This window comes from Delphinapterus leucas, chromosome 1 (assembly GCF_059928025.1).
Source record: "Delphinapterus leucas isolate spDelLeu-1000000601 "Yukka" chromosome 1, BTC_Dleu_Yukka2, whole genome shotgun sequence".
NCBI lineage: Eukaryota > Metazoa > Chordata > Mammalia > Artiodactyla > Monodontidae > Delphinapterus > Delphinapterus leucas.
In genome coordinates this window covers 57,079,941-57,097,723 of record NC_143129.1, presented here as the reverse complement: position 1 = coordinate 57,097,723, position 17,783 = coordinate 57,079,941, and the positions used below count along the sequence as shown (strand labels likewise).

The 17,783-nt window shown below is 34.8% G+C and overlaps 1 protein-coding gene across 7 annotated transcripts in view; it reads left to right on the top strand.

Moving 5' to 3' along the window:
- The window catches only part of RALGPS2 (Ral GEF with PH domain and SH3 binding motif 2), a 162,729-nt gene extending 145,536 nt beyond the window's left edge, over positions 1–17,193 (top strand). For 4 of the 7 annotated variants that reach the window (XM_089921253.1, XM_089921202.1, XM_089921010.1 and 1 more), the window contains 3 exons: positions 6,028–6,133; positions 8,718–8,809; positions 11,468–17,193. In XM_089921253.1, the coding sequence (XP_089777379.1) occupies positions 6,028–6,133; positions 8,718–8,809; positions 11,468–11,506 (237 nt within the window). In that variant the 3' untranslated portion in view covers positions 11,507–17,193. Of the gene's footprint in view, positions 1–6,027; positions 6,134–8,717; positions 8,810–10,607; positions 10,734–11,467 lie in introns of all 7 variants that reach the window. The other 3 variants (XM_022556637.3, XM_022556638.3, XR_016394999.1) reach the window with 2 other exon arrangements.
- The last annotated feature ends 590 nt before the right edge of the window (positions 17,194–17,783 follow it).

Below are 17,783 nucleotides of genomic sequence, written 5' to 3'. Positions count from 1 at the left end.
GTTAATCATTGTCTTGCTTTTCTTTAGAGTTTACCACATATGTTTCCTTAAACAGTACATTGTGTCATTCTTTAATTGTACCTGAATGGAATCGTATAAATTCTTGAGCACTGACTTTTTTGCTCACTATTATGTTAGAATTATCTAGATATAGTCCTCACGTTGAGGTGAAGGACTGTTTTTTGTATTCTAGTCAAATTGACTATAATGCCCACATACCTGACAAAGCTACAGTTTAGTTTTACTAGAACGTTTTACAGAGTAATTGCCTCTGGTTAGTACTGCTGTACTCAAAGGAGGGGGAAAAAAAAGGGTTGATATAGCTAAATTAAATTGTCATCTTCAGATGTAGTTAACTGTTCACTTAGCCACTTCCAGAGACTTGGCTGGATTTCACTTATTATAAAGAAGTTGACTATTATAAAGAAGTAAAATGTATAAGGTAAAATTTTTTTGTTTTTTCCTAACTTTAATTAGAAAGAAGCCAAATTAGAGAATTGATTAAATAACTGAATTTGTCCTCTAATACATATGTTAAATATCTTTTTGTGTTTGGCATTGGTACTTATACATAGAGAATAATAACATGCTAGTTTGGGCTTTTAATTATATGAAGTGATAAATAATGCATATGAAATGTTTAGAAATTAGAGCATAGTGGGCTGTGAAGGGAGCCCAACTGAGTGCCAAGGAAATGGACTGTATTCCTCATCTTTTCTAGTTTAAACTGTTAAGATTAAAGAAAATTATAAGAACAAAATAGAGTATAGAGACAAGTCCATGTTTATATTTAGTATCAATTTTAGGATAGAAAAGATAGGGCACAGAACTAAAAGCAATGAAGGAAAAAAAATTTTAATCATTTTCAAACAGTTAAAATACAAATTGGAAGAAAATATTGGCTATACATAAGCAATAGATAAGGGATTAAAATCTTTTATATAAACACAGCACCATCTATGTAGTGTTCTTGCCAAAAATTTAACCTGAATTTAATCATGAAGAAACAATTAAATTCACATTGTGGAATATTCCTATAAGACAGCTGGCTTGGATTCTTAAGACCAAAATCTGGCAGATGGAATAGGGTAGGGGGACAGAAGGACTGTTCTAGATTAAGAGAAACTAAAGAGTCTTGACAGCTAAATGCAATGTATGTACCTTGGTTTAATCTTGGACGAAGTTTTTTTAAGCTATAAAGCTCATAATTAGGACAATCAAAGAAATTGTAATATGGACTTTATATGATTGTGACTGTTAAATTTCTTGAATATGTTACATTGTGGTTATATAGTAATATATTCTTAGGAGATACATGTTGAAATATTTAGAGTCCAATGTTATGTGTGCAGCTTACATTTAAATGTTCAAAGAGATCAAGCAAATGCAAAATGTAGATATATGGGTAATCATTGTAGCATTGTTTCAACTTCTCTGTAGTTTGAACCTTTTCAAAATTAAAAGCTGGAGGAGGAAAAAGAGTCACTAATGAAAGTATACTTGTTCATATATATATATAAATAAATGCAGGAGGAGGAAATCTGGAAGCCTACACCTCTCTGTTTCATTGCTCTCTAAAGTATGAATGTTTTTGCCTGTGAGGAGCAGAGCAGACTTGGGAAGAGAGAATAACTGGGAAGAAAGGAGGGGGACTGTGGTTTTATTATGTCTATATTTTTGAATGTTTTAAGATGAAAACATTCACTGTAAAATTATTTTTAATTGAAGTGTATTCATTATGAAAAATTTTTTGCAGATATGTTTGAGCCTATCTCTGCATAGTAATGACTGAATAAATACTGTTTGATAAGTTAAATTTTAAAAACCAAGGCTACACCTGAAAAAGAAATCTGTAACCTATATAAAGACCTTCCACAGCTCAGTAAGAATAAAACAACAGTAGAAAAATGGAATAGGGAGATAAAGAAGGTGAAATATAAATGGTTAATAAACATGAAAAGGTGATGAACCTCACTAGGTATCAAAAACACAGATTAAAGAAGATGCCCTTTTTTTTGGCCATTAGGCAGAAATTTTAATGATTGATAATATAACACTAGCCAGGATGTAGGGAAACATAGACAGTTGGTGGAAATTTAAATTGGTATCGTTTTTGTGGTGGACAATTCTAGTCAGTATTTAACTTAATAACCAGCGATTCTTTACTGAAAGTCTGTCCTATGGAAATCCTTGAACAAGTGCACTGATATCTATAGAAGAATATTCCTGGAATATTTATAGTATCAGAGATCTGCAAACACTGAAAATACTTATTATTAAGGAAATACTGATAGGTAAAAAACACAAGTCAGAGTAAGTATACCCCCATTTGTATATAAAAACCAACAGCAACAGAAAAGTCAGTCTTTGGTGTAATGCATAGAGAAAGGTCCAGATGGCTACACCCCAAAGGATGATGAATTCTGGGGAGTGGGATGAGATTCAGCTGGTGGTTGAGGGCATTTGTACTCTATGTAAAGGGGCTTATACTGTTTGAATTACTTTTTTTTTTTTAATTGAAAAAAGAAGCAATTGATGCAGATGTTTTGGGGGCTAGGAAAAGAATATTAGAAAATCGTGCTATCTGCTTTGACATAAATTATTAGCTGTGAAATCAGCTGTTCTGTAGTATTGCCAATTTGATTCTTCATAGTATTAAAACTTCCTAATCCCTTTGGCTTTCATTTTTGTAGTACCCATGTTGTTACAAATAATGTGATGTGTTCCTTCTTTTCCCCATTTCTTTAAAATTGTGAAACATATACATGCAAAGATTATAGTATACATGTACATTTTAAAGAATAATAAATAAAATGAACACCTCTATAACTCCACGCAGCATAAGAAAACAGAGCATTACCAGAGCCGTCCAAGACTTCCCAGATAGCATCCTCTTCCTTCCTTATCAGCCACACCCACAGCCTATCACTGTCCTAAATTTCATGTTCATCACTGCCTTGTTTTTGTTCAGGATTTTACTATATGTGTTTCCTTAACACATTGTCTCATTTTTGAACTGTACCTGAATGGATTCACATATATAGTTTTAAGCACTCCCTTTTTTGCTTAATATATTGTTGATGAGATTCATCACTGTTGATGCATATAGCTGTCCTTTATTCCTTTTCATACTTGAATAGTCTTCCACTTTAGGAATCTGCCATAATTTATTCATCATTCTACTGATGGATATTTGGATGCTTTCCAGGTTATTGCTGTATCTAACAAAGCTACTATGAATATTTTTGTGCATATGTTCTCTAGATTACATACCAAGGAAGGCAAACGTTCAACTTTACAAGAAAATGCCAAATTGATTTACTTACTCACCAACAGCATGATGAGGTTTTTCATTGTTCCACACCCTCACCATACTTGTTGTCAGGCTTTTTAATTTTGGCTAACCTAGTAAATATGAAATGGTACCTTGTGATTTTAATGTACACACCCCGGATTATTAATGAGTTTGAAGTTTCTTTCATGTTGTTGTTCATTCATGTTTCTTCTCTAAAATGCCTGGATAAATCTTTTGCTTATTGGATAGTGTGTTTTCTTACTAATTGGTAAAGGTTCCTTATATACTCTGGATACTAATCTATTAGCAGTTATGTGTTACTAATATCTTCTTCCAATTTGTTTGATTTGGTTTTTTTTTTTTACTCTCTTTGTGATGTTTTTAGTGAATAGTTCTTAATTTTAAAGTAATAAAATTTATCCTTTCCTTTATACTTAACAGTTTCTGAGTCATGTTTTTAAAATAAAATACTTCTCTAACCGGAGATCATCAAGATATTCTCCTATAATTTCTACTAATAGATTTAAAGTTTTGCAATTTGCTTTAAAACCATTGATCCACCTGGAGTCAGAGGGGTGTGTGTGTGAAATGTGTTATGAAATAGGCATTCATTTTGATTTTTCTGCACGGATGAGAAATTTTCCTGGCACCATCTATTGAACAGTCCATTCTTCCTTCACTGATCTGCAGAGCCCACTCTTATCTTTTGAGTTTGCATCTATGTGCACAGTTTGCTTTCTAGACTTCCATCGCCCTGTCAGTCTGTCCTTGTCCCAGTAGCTCATGGTCTCAGTTACTGTAGATTTATAAGTCTTGTGTAGCAAGGCAAGTCCAGCCTAATTCTTCAGGAGTGTCTTGGCTATTTCTGATCCTTTGCTCTTACATGTAAGTTTTAGAATCAGCTTCTCAAATTCCACATAAAACCCCACTGGAATTTTTATTGAAATGACACTGAATCTGTAGACCAATTTAGGGAGAATTGGCATCTTTACAACATTGAACCTTTTTCTTCATCTCATGGTTTTTCTCTGTTGATTTAGGTCTTCTTGAAAGTCTTTTAACTGTTATACTTTCCTGTATGTCTTTTGTTACATATATTACTAGGTACCTTTCCTGTAAGTGACTTTTATAATTCTAGTGTATAAAATTGCAGTTGACTTTTTTTTTTTTTTTTTTTTTTTTGCGGTACGCGGGCCTCTCACTGTTGAGTCCTCTCCCGTTGCGGAGCACAGGCTCCGGACGCGCAGGCTCAGCGGCCATGGCTCACGGGCCCAACCACTCCGCGGCATGTGGGATCTTCCCGGAGCGGGGCACGAACCCGTGTCCCCTGCATCGGCAGGCAGACTCTCAACCACTGCACCACCAGGGAAGCCCGCAGTTGACTTTTATATTGTTCTTTTCCAAGCATCCTTGCTGATCTTTCTTATTAACTTGGTGGATTTTCTGTGTAGATAATATCATCTGTGAGTAATGGCAGTTTTATTTCTTCCTCACCCTTATACCTTCTATTTCTTTCCTGTTATCTTAGTGTGCTGACTAGGTCTTCCAATTCAGTGTTGGATGGAAGTAGCAATGGTGGGCATCCTTGTCTTAAAACTGATTTTGAAGCGTTTTTAGCATTTTACCCTTGAGCATGCGTTGCAGGGTTTTGGTTTGGGTTTTGTTTTGTTTTGTTTTTTTCTTTCCTGCTTTGTTTTGTTCGGGTTTTGTGGGGGGTTTGTTGTTGTTTGTTTGGTAGCTACTCCTTATTGAATTAGGAAATTCTGTTCCATTCCAAGTCACACAGATATGCATTATATTTTAGCAAATGGTTTTATTTTACATCAACTGAGTTGATCATACTTTTTTCTTTTAATGTTAATATGGTGATTTATTTTAATAATTTATCTAAAGTTGAACTAAGCTTGCTTTCATGAAATAAACCGAACTTAGTTGCAGTCATTGATTTCTAACATTAAATCACCCTCATATTCCTGGGATAAATCCAGTTTGGCCATCATGTACCGGCTTTTTTATACACTGCTAGATTCAATTTGCCAATATTTTATTTAACATTTTTTCATTTATGTTCATGAGTAGGATTAACTTAAATTTCTTGCTTTTATAACAGCCCTTTTTTTTCCATTACTAAAGTGTAACTTTATAAAAAAAAAGAATAACTAGACAAGTAACAAGCATGCTAAGAATACCTTCTTTTTGAGAAATACGGGCAAGAATATATTATTAAGAATTGTGATGGTGGTGCTGATTCATTAAATCATCAGGTTATCAGGTTTAAGATAACACCCCTATTACATTGGTACACCTTAAACTTATACAATGTTATATGTCAGTTATATTCAGTAAAGGGTGTGTGTGTGGAGATAACACCTATTAAAATGGAAGTGTGTTTCCTATAACGAAGGGATGAGGTGTAGCACAGTAACAAAAAAAAAAAAAATACAGATAAATTTACCAGATCTACTAACAGATCATGGTCTTTGGGAGTGGACGCTAGGACAGTTAACTTTTGATGAAGAGTTGAAGCTGGGAAAGATCTGGAAAGTATAAGAGACTATCTGAAGAGGGCATGCCTACATGGAATTTAGTAGTAAGAGACCAGGAGCAGACCTGACCAGCATGAAATCTCGTCTCTCTCTAGGAGAAACTGAAAATATGCTCTCTAACAGTTAATTTTTACATAGAATAAGCCATAAATTTTGTTTCCATTAATTATTTTTTTTATCTCTCAGTTCAAATCAACATCAAATAAGAACGTGTCTGTAGTAGGATGGATGGTGATGATGGCTGATGACCCGGAACATCCAGATCTCTTCTTGCTGACTGACTCTGAGAAAGGTGAATCATTAAAATAACTAGGGCTTAAGGTATTGCATGTACACAACTTTCGATAAGCCAAAATTTATCAATAGTTTAACTGGAATACACGACTAGGGGCATTGTTTGTGTAGTTCAATCTCTTGGGAAATATTTGTGTCACATAATGTAATGTATACTAATGATAGCAATATTTTTAGATATCAATATCTATTAATTGTTTATTTAATAAGCTTATTAAATAAGCTTATTTTCTTTGCTACATGGGCATAAGCTTGAAATTAAAAACCCAAATAATCCCTAGAGAGCTAATAACCAGAAAAGGAAGGAGGGAATTCGAGAATCTATAGACCACTGTTAACTTTAAAATCTCAGATTTACAATATTCAGTACCCCTTCGTTTATATTCTGAGATCAATTGTTATTCTTAAGCTCTGAATGTGGCAGAAGTTTTCCTTCAAATGATTTTTATTCCATTACTTTTAATTAAATTAATTGGTAATTTGACTCAAACCACTTTCCAAATAAGTATAATTTTAATTATAATACTTAGCTTACAATGTATGGAGACATTTATGAGTGAAAGTGTTGGCTATTGACCATAGGAGTTTTAAAAACTTTAAAACTTTAAACTTTAAAAGTGGATGAGAGAGGTTGGAGGGTGGGCTGTGTAGTAGAATCAGATCATACCTTCTCACCCTGCCTGTGCCTGTTGTGGAGACCTCAGTGGTCATCAGAACAGATCCTCATGTGGTTGCAGCTCTTCCTTCGTAACATCTGCCAGCTGTTGATAAGCACCACAAAGGAAGCCAGAAAGAAAATTCTTTCATATCTGCCCAGAATCTTCCACTTCAGCAGCTCACTACTACTAAAATGAAGTTATATTACCTTTTACTGACTGTAAAATTATACTCTGACTTCTGTTCATTTAGAATGCATATCCACAGATATTCTGCTTTTAGGATATTGTGGTACTTTAAGTAAAAATTTAAGAAAATATGCAGAAAAAGTTAGTGCAGAAAAAAATAATAGCAAAATGTTATGTTTTGAGATGAAATAGGTTGACTTACAGAGTAAGGAGCTCCTACTCAACATTCTGAATTCAAAGCCCCAGCCTCCACCCTGCCAATCCCAAAGGCCTTCATTATTTATAAAAGATCATTTTCATGGGGTTCAGTTAACAAATTATTTGTCTTCCATCACTTCCTTAGTGTGTTTGACAGAACCATTTCAGAGTACAAGGTTTTTATGAAGTCTGTACTGATGGTCTTTTTCAGGGAGGGGAGAGTAGGTAAATGGCCGCTGTGGCCAGCTGATCAGATACCTCTGCTATTTAGGTTGATCTAATGTTTGCATCTGTGTTTAACAAGCAAAAAGGTGTTATTTTAGTAATTAAACATTTGGTGAAGAAAGCTGTTGCCTCTGAAAGTGAAAAAAAGTCTTTGAGAAAATCTCAAAGAAGAGCTGTATAACGCCTGCATATAGATGAGGCTCTTGAGCCATTGAATTCAGTTATAAAGGAAAGAGTAGCACTCAGTAAGAATTGGGAGATAAAAAGAACTCAGGTCAGTGAAAAAGGGGAATTAAGCTCAACTTAGGGCACCTATACTACATGAGTCCTTTCTTCTTTTCTCAGTTTATTACCTTAATACATATAAACATATAAAATATCCTTATTATGTGTCAGTTTTGAATTAGAGTCAACATAAGGTCTAAATACATACAACACACATGAAACAAATGAATTTCTAATTTTCTAAAAGAGAAAAAGTTGCCTTCTCAGATTTTTCACATAAGCCCTCACTAGACCTAGAAATTTCTCTAATAATTTTGACAAATGTTAACTAAAAACTAAAAGCATAGGTTATATTGATGTTAGCTGATTAATCCTTAGTCGCATTAAATAGCTAATATTTAAGTGTTAAACATGTTAAAGCATTCTGGCCTATAAAAATTCACTATTAGCATCTACTAATATTTAGATCATCTAAATAGTGCTGAGAAGTGATATCCTGCACTCTCATCCACTCATACAAATCTAGAGAAGCCAAACAATTTTTTTTTTTTTTTTTTGGCTGCGTTGGGTCTTTGCTGCGTGCGGGCTTTCTCTAGTTGCGGTGAGCGGGGGCTACTCTTCGTTGCGGTGCACGGGCTTCTCATTGCGGAGGCTTCTCTTGCTGCGGAGCACAGGCTCTAGGCACACGGGCTTCAGTAGTTGTGGCTCGTGGGCTCTAGAGTGCAGGCTCAGTAGTTGTGGCACATGGGCTTAGTTGCTCCGCAGCATGTGGGATCTTCCCGGACCAGGGATCGAACCCGTGTCTCCTGCGTTGGCAGGCGGATTCTTAACCACTGCGCCACCAGGGAAGCCCCAAACAATTATTTTATTTAAATATACTTTAAAGAGCATTTAAGGAGGCAAAATACTTCTCTTCCAATTCGTAAACAGCAAAACAGTGACTTTCTTCATAAATGATAGCATGTGAATGTAGCACAGAGAACTCTTCGTTTTATTTGTATTGGAAAATCAGGTGTTAGAGAAATAGAATTCTTAAACGGAGAACTGTCATCAATTTTTATTGTTTCCCTTTGTTTTTAATAATTTTAGGAAATTCATACAAATTTCAAGCTGGCAATAGGATGAATGCAATGCTGTGGTTTAAGCACTTGAGTGCAGCCTGCCAAAGTAACAAACAACAGGTAAGCATCTCTCTTAACCCTCAAAATAGTCCATAAATTGCGAATATAATTAAAAGAGTTCCAAAGAGAAGTAAGTGGACTAATTTTTGGAGTGAAGTAGGGAAACTGTTCATATTCTACTTCTTGTTGACCACAGTCAGCAAGACATGAAGTCCACATTTTAGAGAGGAGATGGGTAATAAACAAGCGAACAAATAACAAAATTTCAAGTAGTAAAAACCGTATGAACAAAATAGAATTACATGATATGGAGTGATGGGAGTAGAGACAGACTTTAAATAAATAAGAGTGAACAGCAAAGATCTCCCTAAGGAGATGACAATGACATGTATGACAGGAAGGAAGGGCCATGTGAAGATAAGGGGGAACAAAGTTCTGGTGGAGGGAACAGTAAGTGCACAAAGACCCTGAAGGTGGAACAAGCTTCAGGTGTTCAGAACAGGAAACTGTAGCCCTTGTTGGGAGAATGTAGTGGGAGGCAAGGAGACTTTAGAGAGGTAAAAATGTGATGGCACCTTAACAAAAATTATTCTGATTTGTCTTTATTTGTTCTATTGACAATTTTATGCGGGTTCCTGTGCTTGCAGTGAAACCCAAAACTATGTGGACTTTTTGTTTGTTTTTATTTTTACTGAAACAGAGATGGTCTAACTCAAAGGCTTTCAGCTACAAAGGGGAATGAATCCATAGTGGTGTTTTCCCCAAACCCGGTTGCAGATTTAAAGTTGAACCATGAATTGGTAGGGCAGACATAAATAAACATAGACTTTTTTAGGCCAATTTTCAGTTGAATATATTTGAAAATTTTATTGTCTTAAGGTACTGAAATACAGAAGTATATGGTAAGTGTTATCAATAGCTAATTTTGAATAATATAATACATTATACAAGTTTATAAAGCTTATAAACGTATTTTCCACTGTGTGCTATCAGGAGCCAAGTTATTATCCCTTTTTTGATAAAGGAAGAAACTAAGGCTCGGAAATCCTAAATGACCTACACAGGGTCAAACAAATAAAAAATAGTGGGCCTGAGATGACACAAACTCTGTCTTCAACCTAGAGATTCATTCTTCTTAAATATTGTTGGAATGGGCCTTGTTCTCTTACAATTTTTATTTCAAAAATATATGAAAGACTAATAGCAATATTTGGTACCATTCTTAACAATGTCCCTTAAGGACATGAAATACCATAGAGCAAAAATTACTTTCTTGCCCCTGTCAAGTTAGTGTCCGGGACAGAATGAAGGAAACAGACCTTCTTTTGCCTAAACCAAGCTTTTCAGGATTCAACTCCATGCTGTACATTTTCTTTAAATGTAGCTTAAAGTACTGTATCATTTCTTTTCAATCTCAAGTTTCAAGATTAATCTAGACAGGGTATGCATACCAGCATAGAGGTTCAATTTCTTTTTATTATATTAGTGGACTTTGCTACTGAACAAGTCAACCAGATGTGTATAAATGGGTTTTTTTTAATTTGTTTGTTTCTATACTTGGAAGAATCAGAGAAGTAGCAAATTTATAAATAGAAGCTGTGAAATTTGAAAACTTTTAGTAGAAGACTCTAACTCAGGTACAACACCTTAAACCATAGTCAGGCAACTTAGGAGGAAATGAAAATGTTACTTTATTAAAATATTGGTTTTCTTAGAACCAGACCTGAGAATTTATACTTTAATTTAAGCACTCTTGGATTTGTACTGTTGTATTTATAGTTCAGTTATGATTGTATTGTCAAATAATTTTTCATTCAGAAGCTGACACACGTAAGAGATTAATCTTTTTTTTTTTTAGTATCCCAGGTTTTCAGGAAAAGGTTGCTAAAGTGTGGGAACTGTTAAGCTCTTTTAAAGGACAAAGAAATGACCACTGATGCATGAATTTCTCTACCAGCACAACTTTGGAAAACTGGTAGTAAAAGTTAAGAGCATTTTTTTTTAGCATGGTGAAGCCCTCTTTAGTCCTTGACTAGAGGGTTCATTAATTTTTAAAAACAAAATATATTCATATTTCTAAGAATTATTGTTGAATTTCAGACTTAAAAGAAATCAAATTAAATTTGATCCAGTCTATAAGCAGCAAACTGTTACATAACCTATAGATTTTTCAGAGTCACAAAGTTTCAGGTAAGAGTTTATCTAGCAATGAGTTTTATTCTTTTATACTCATTTTCATGATGATTTCACAAAGAAATTCTTAGTAATGTTTGTTATAAAATTATTGTGCTGGATTTTAAAATTTGCATGTAGGAATTCATTGTAATACATATAATGAAAAAATAAATGATGACAAGCATTTTGTGTGGAATCTCACACTACTAGGGCCATACTTACTCTTTCCTCATTCATTTATTCACTCAGCAAACATCTCCTGAGCTCCCCTGTGTTAGACAAGAAAGATACTTACTGTCTCTGCCCTTTTTCCCACCCAGATTTCAATTTATTGGAAAAAGTATTAACTCATCTCAGTGACTTCCTCTCAAAAATGTTCTAGTGTATTTTATTCATTATTCATAAACAATTACAGTACCTTCTATCAAATTCCTTTTTTAAAAAGATATTTAGGCCAGAAAGATTTTAATATTTGGGCTTACTTAGAATGACAAGGAAATATAAGAAATAGAACTTTGAAAAACACCTTTTAAATATTATCAGTTTGTAATGCTTATATTTTTTAGGTTCCTACAAACTTGATGACTTTTGAGTAAAAGCCTGATAAAAAACAAGGTGAACTGTTATCTTAAGTGAAAGAAGGACCTGATGAAAGAGCGCCAGCTATAAACCAATCCTGTGCCAGGAAGAGCCCAGAGGTTCCATCTCAGCCTCTGGAGTTCTGAACCAAAAAAGCACTAATTTCAGGGAATGAAGTGAGATATTCCCAGAGAACAAATTGGAGTTGCAAAACAAACTGCCATGGACCATGCTTCTTATCTCTGAACTGACCTGTGGAAACCACTGCCTTAAAAGAATGAAAGGAAAACCAACATGAAACACCAAATAGTGTGTGTGAATCTTCTGGCGGTGCTGTGCTTGGAATAGATCGTAGCTAATTTGCATTTCTTTTAACTTTGTACTAATTTTGGAGGGGAGAATCGCCTTTTTTTAGATACACTTTAAAAAGAAAAACATATTTCTTATGGGTTACATTAGGAGCTGGGTTTAAAGTGAGGTGTAAAGCTACTCCAGCTTAGTAGGGCTCTACCAGCAGCCTAGCGGAAAGGTTTGCTTGAGCTTCCATTAGTCTGCAGCCTCACTCGCTTTTTCACAACAAGAGTATAGGAATTAGAAATGTTAATAATGTGAGTTGTTGGAGTTTGTTTGGGATTTGGGGGGGGGGTTGTTTTGGATGAGGGGAGATTTTTTAAAACACTAAACTTCTGAAATTTAGTACTGTTTGGGGTACATTATTTCCTGCAAGAGGTATAAAGGCTGAGTGTTTATATGCCAGACACTTTTTTCAAGTGGGCTCCAGAAAACATGGTTGTTTTTAGCTGGGTTTAAAGCTTGGCCTTCTATATGAGTTCATTGTTGGACCACAGATCTGCTTAGTAGAGAACTGTAATCCCTACCTAAACTTTTCTAGGAAGATTTTACAATAGCTACATTTTTCAAGTGAATTGGATTATCCCTTCTATCACTCACAGGTGATTTTTATCATCAAGAGTGATGTATTGATATTTTATCAGGATAGTTTCCTTTACAGTGTTTCATGTGCACAATGCCAGTTATTTTTTTTGTTATTCATTTTCATTATTTTTGATCAATATGAGATTCAGGATCTCATTTGTTTAAAAGAGAGTCGACGTATGTACGTATGCATGTATGTATTTTATTATAAGGCATACAAAATAATTTTCAAAGGGAAAAAGGTAAAAGACTGAGATGCTGGGAATTTTAAGTATCAAAACTTTCCTTCCTACTTAACCTTCCTTTATTACAAACATTTTTCTCAAAACTTACTATAGGTCCTTACGATGAAACCATATTTTGTCAGTAGTTGATCAAGCAGTTTTGTGAGAGCTCTTTAATGCAATAATGCATTTAACTTTTGAAATAAATGTTAAGTTACAAAAAAAGTTTGAAGGCGAAATGCCTTAGAGTTTTAACAAAAAACTGCCACTTGAACAAAGGCTGTGTGTTGGATGTCACAAACTCATGAGGCATCATGGATTTTGGCTGTGGCCCAGAGTAAGAAGTGCTTTTTGACTGGTAACTTCTAATAGGCTTCTATTACTTTGGGCCTCGCATAAAATTTTTCAGATTGTATTCTTGGAGAATTTTATGCTTTTTTTTAATCATAAGTATTTCATCCTTGAATCCATGAAACTTAAATAGAAAATATTGCTTATTAGAATAATTAGCTAAAAAATCTCTCCATTGGAAAGTAGAAGAGCTTTCCCTGAGTGCTTAGTTTTTAAATTTAGTGTTCTGTTTGGGAAGGATATTAAGAGTTCAAATATCTTTCTCATATAGCACAGTTAGAAATACCATTACTTCTGGTTTTGTGAAAAGTGACATGAGCTGGAAGAGGGCAAAATGTGGCCTGTGCTAGTGATTTTATCTCCCAGCATAGCCCACACTGGGCGCTGAGAAGAGGCCCTCTGCATAACCAGCATAGCAGTATTACTCTGTAGACCTTGCACATCTGACTTTTGTTTTAATTTTCTTGTTTATTTCTCTTCAGGAATAAGTGTTTTGAACAGTGTATGTGCTTTTTAAAAAACACTGTGGATGAAAACCCTGTGGATTTTTTATTATGTTTTCTGTTTGTCATAAATAAGCTAAAGTAGATAAGTTTCTGTGGAGGTATGCACCTGGAAGTCAGAGCCTGACAGCCCACAGTTTTGCCAAAGAGAGAGCTCCACTGGAAGATGTGTTTGATATTTTCAGCGCTAAACATGAGGCTGCTTGTGCAGCATGAGAACAGTGTTCAGCTTTGGTGACTAAGTCCCTATATAGATTTGTGGCCTCTGGCTGACTGAAACTGAACCGCGCAGCGGGCGTCACCGTTATTTTTGCCTTCAGATTTGTCCATTCAAAAGATTGCTCATTGCTTTTTAAGGTGAATTTAGCATTTGAAGCAAAGATCAGTGAAGGAAGTGAATTAAAATAGTGTAGGTGAATTTTTTATCTGTAATTCACCAAATGAGACCTAATAATAATTCAAGGAAAAATAAATGTTACCAAAATATATTAAATATTTAGGCAGTGTATTAGTGGGAAGGTGAAATTTTTCTCCTCTTGTAAGGCCTACCCTTAATAAATTTGTAAAGTAGCGACTCAAAAGCTTGAAATTTCCACCAATATTAAGCTCATTTGTTTCTCTCCAAGTCAAGAAGACCTCATTGGAAATTCCATTATAATTTAAGCTACTTTTTGATAAACATAATGATTGGTATATTATCCAGCCTGGTGTAATAGTATAATACCGCCCAAAATACAGTTTGAGGCACATCTTATTTAACAGTTTGTTTGAACATGGAAGCTTATTTTTCATGCAGAAGTAGCATAACAGTTTTTAAAATACAACTATAAAAATAACTGCTGACCTGGAAGAGCACTGTTTTTGGTCTCACGCTCCCTCTTTGTTTGAGTTCTGCTTATTTTTTTCAGAGGCTTTATTTTTACCGTACCTCCAAACTGTAAGAATTAAAAGAACCAGTCAAACACACCTTCCTATTACATTTTCTTCACTGTGTAGATATTATTTGTGTAAACATTGCAAAAAGGGATCCAAACAATTTGAGTTTGAGTATTTTTTACTCCCCAGGCATGTACTTCAATGACAAATGTTTTCCTGTGTGGAAAATGCCATATGACTATTGCACTACTTTCTGTATGGACTGTCTTGGTATTGTGTCTTTTTGTATGTCAAGAACTAGGGTGTTTGTAGCTGCAAAGTTTCTGTAAGTGGCTTTATTCCTCTTCTAGAAGATTTATAAAGGAGCCCAAGGTGCACTGTTATAGAAGGAAAAAATGTTTACGGTCTCTAGTGTATACACCTTATATATTAGTTGAAACCAGGGCCCTCCAAGAGCAGCCTGGCCTATTGCTCTCTTAGGATTACTAGAATTTACCTGGCCAAATGATTTGAGGGGAAGTCTTTTTTTTCTTTTTTCTTTTTTAAGGTTAAATCTGTAAGTTATATATGCCTTTACTACTGAAGACAAAACTATAGGACATCATATTAATTAGAAATCGACAATAATAGTAGATTTAATCCATTAACTTTTTAGAAGAATATATCCACTGTTGATTTCCTTCCTGTTTTTTTGAGGCACATTCCTTTACAACCAGTTTTTAAACCACCACATTATCTTCTTCTGCAAACAAGGGGTACCAGCATTGCTTAACAGAAGATAATCTTCAATTTTAAAAAATTCTCTGCTTCAAAGGCTTTTGAAATAATTGGATCCCTTTTTGAAAATGAAGATGAATTTTTACTGTGTCCCCGTGGAACAGTAGTACAGCTGTTGCATGAATAGGTGATACAAAGCAAGTGGTGAGGTTTGTCTGACTTCTTCAGTGATCTTTTAGGGTTTGCTTTTATTTTCTCTCTCTCTCTCTCTCTCTCTCTCTCTCTCTTCTTTTATATTTCTTCAAACATAGTAAATTTATAATTTTACAGCCAGAGTAGTATTCTGTTTTTTTCTAACAAACATTGTTATTTAATCACATTGGTGATAATTATTTTCTGTATGAAGTCAACCTTTTCAAAATGATTTAAGTATTTCTGGTTTTGCTTCCTTAAAAATGGCTTGTGTCTAAAGTAATTACTTTTCTCTTGTTAGAGGATTCCAATGAAAGACATCTGTGCATGCAAACTTTTAAGCTTTTGGAAAGCAATTTCATTACACTGGTATCTCAAGTATGTAGTGTGGGGAAGATTTGGTCAGTGCCTTATCAATTTGAAGACCAACTTTAGGGCATCGAGTATGACAATAATCACTTGCCCTGTTACTCCTCTTATTTCAGGAGTGTGTGCTATCCCTCTCTCCACCAGCTTACTCTTTCTCACAGCAGGTCTAAGAAAATGTGTGCAGATCACTCTAGGTAATTGTTGCATTCCACCTTGGCTTTGAGTCTTTTTAGACAAGCTCCGTCCCTGCTCCTCTCCTTCCAGGGTAGAAGATTAAAATTAAACCCACCAAATCAGCCTTTAGATGAGCACTCCTGAGAACAACTTTGAAGAGCATCCATCCAGCTGAGTTTATTTTTATTTTGTGTTGTTGAAATTGTTGTTTTGAACATAGATTTAATTATGTCCTTTCAGAAAATCCTTAAAAGAATACAGTACAGCCAGAAAGATCTGTTTGGGTTTTATTAAAGCTACTGAAATCCCGAAATGAGAGTCCCTTTTCCCAGAAGTGAGATTTAGTTCAGTACATTCTTATATTTAAATAAGACTCAGACCAAACAAGCAGTCACTTAACCTACCAGTTATTGTTTACTTGAAAATACTATGTCAGGAAAGTGAAAACAGCTCCAAAATATAAATTAAAGAGAAGTTAAGAGAGTAAGCCAATTCTCAGTAAAAGCAAAGCTTGGAAACATTTTGCTTCTCCGAGATTATTGCAAGATCTGGAGCTACTCTTGTTCAACTGAGTCAAGATGCTATTTTCACATTTTTTAAAGGGCTAGTATGTTCTAGAATAGGCAAGTAAATTTAGTGTTTAAAGCCAAATGAAGGGTTAACTCGTCCTTAGGGGTTGTTAGTAGAAATTAAAGTTTGATTCTAGTCATTTGGACTGCAAAGTGGTGATGGGATTAAAGGAATACATAATTAGAATGTTTTGGGATTGAACTTTTTTTCAAAATAGACAAGTAGAAAATTTCGTACTTAGCTGTGCTTTAGATATGAGGTAACAAATATTAATTTTCCCATGAAGATACCACTTATTAGAACTATTCACAGATATAGTCCAGTAATTATTGACTTACTAGGTCTGACAGAGTAGCTGATAATAAGTCACCAGACTCTCAAAAGAGTTTCTATACCTTGATTATTGACAAATCCATTGTTTTACAGCCGACTGAAGTATGTTATGTGTGGGGAGAGGGTGGGGAACTCGTTCACAGTGTAATCTAAAGGAGATAAAAGCATCTGTGGGGATGAATATCCAATGATGATAATATACAGGAAAACACAAGCCATTTTTATTCTCCTTCATCCCGGTTAACTTGAGGTACAAAGATGAAGTACTCATTTGCACTATGACCTCCTGGAGTGACGTGCAGCTTGGTTCCTCTCTCACTTTTTGTTTCTGTTTAATATGCAAATGTGAGTGTGAGATCTTCAGTGTGTTTGCATAATCTAACTTAAAATGAATTTAAGTACAGTTTTCTGAAATATTTCTATTGGAATAAATTACTTAAAAATATAGATTGTGTGGGGATAGTTTGTTTCCATATTTACATTTTTATCATTAACTTTTAAATAAATGCTCTAAGTTGATTTTTTTCCTCTTTCTAAAATAGTTGACAAGGATTTTGTTGGTACGGGGAAGCTTCTGTCTGGGTAAACTTCAGTTGCTCTTCTTTATCCCAGAACAAGGATGTGCCCTGGCATGCTGACAGATGGGGCCTTGGGGAAAAGAGGTCAAGGGTATAATATTTCCAACCGTATCTCCCCACTCCAAGTATGTGATATAATATGACCAGTCCCCATAGAGGCCCTCTTTGCTAGTACTGTATTTCATAGATTCCAAAAAATGACACTTTCACTTCTCACCATTTCTGAAAATAGAATCCGTCTTCCAGCCTAGGGAGCCTTAAATTGGAAGAAGTACAGAAATACATGTGTTCAGTCTCCTATAAGTCATCGGCTGGGGTGTTTGCTCTGCTCTAAGAATTCCACATGAGCTTGCCTCTTAAGAAGCTTGCGAAACCTCCAGACAGGACTGAATGCCCAGTGTTTGGGTAAACCATAACCCAGTTTTCAACTGTTTTCTCACCTTTCTGATGCCTTTGA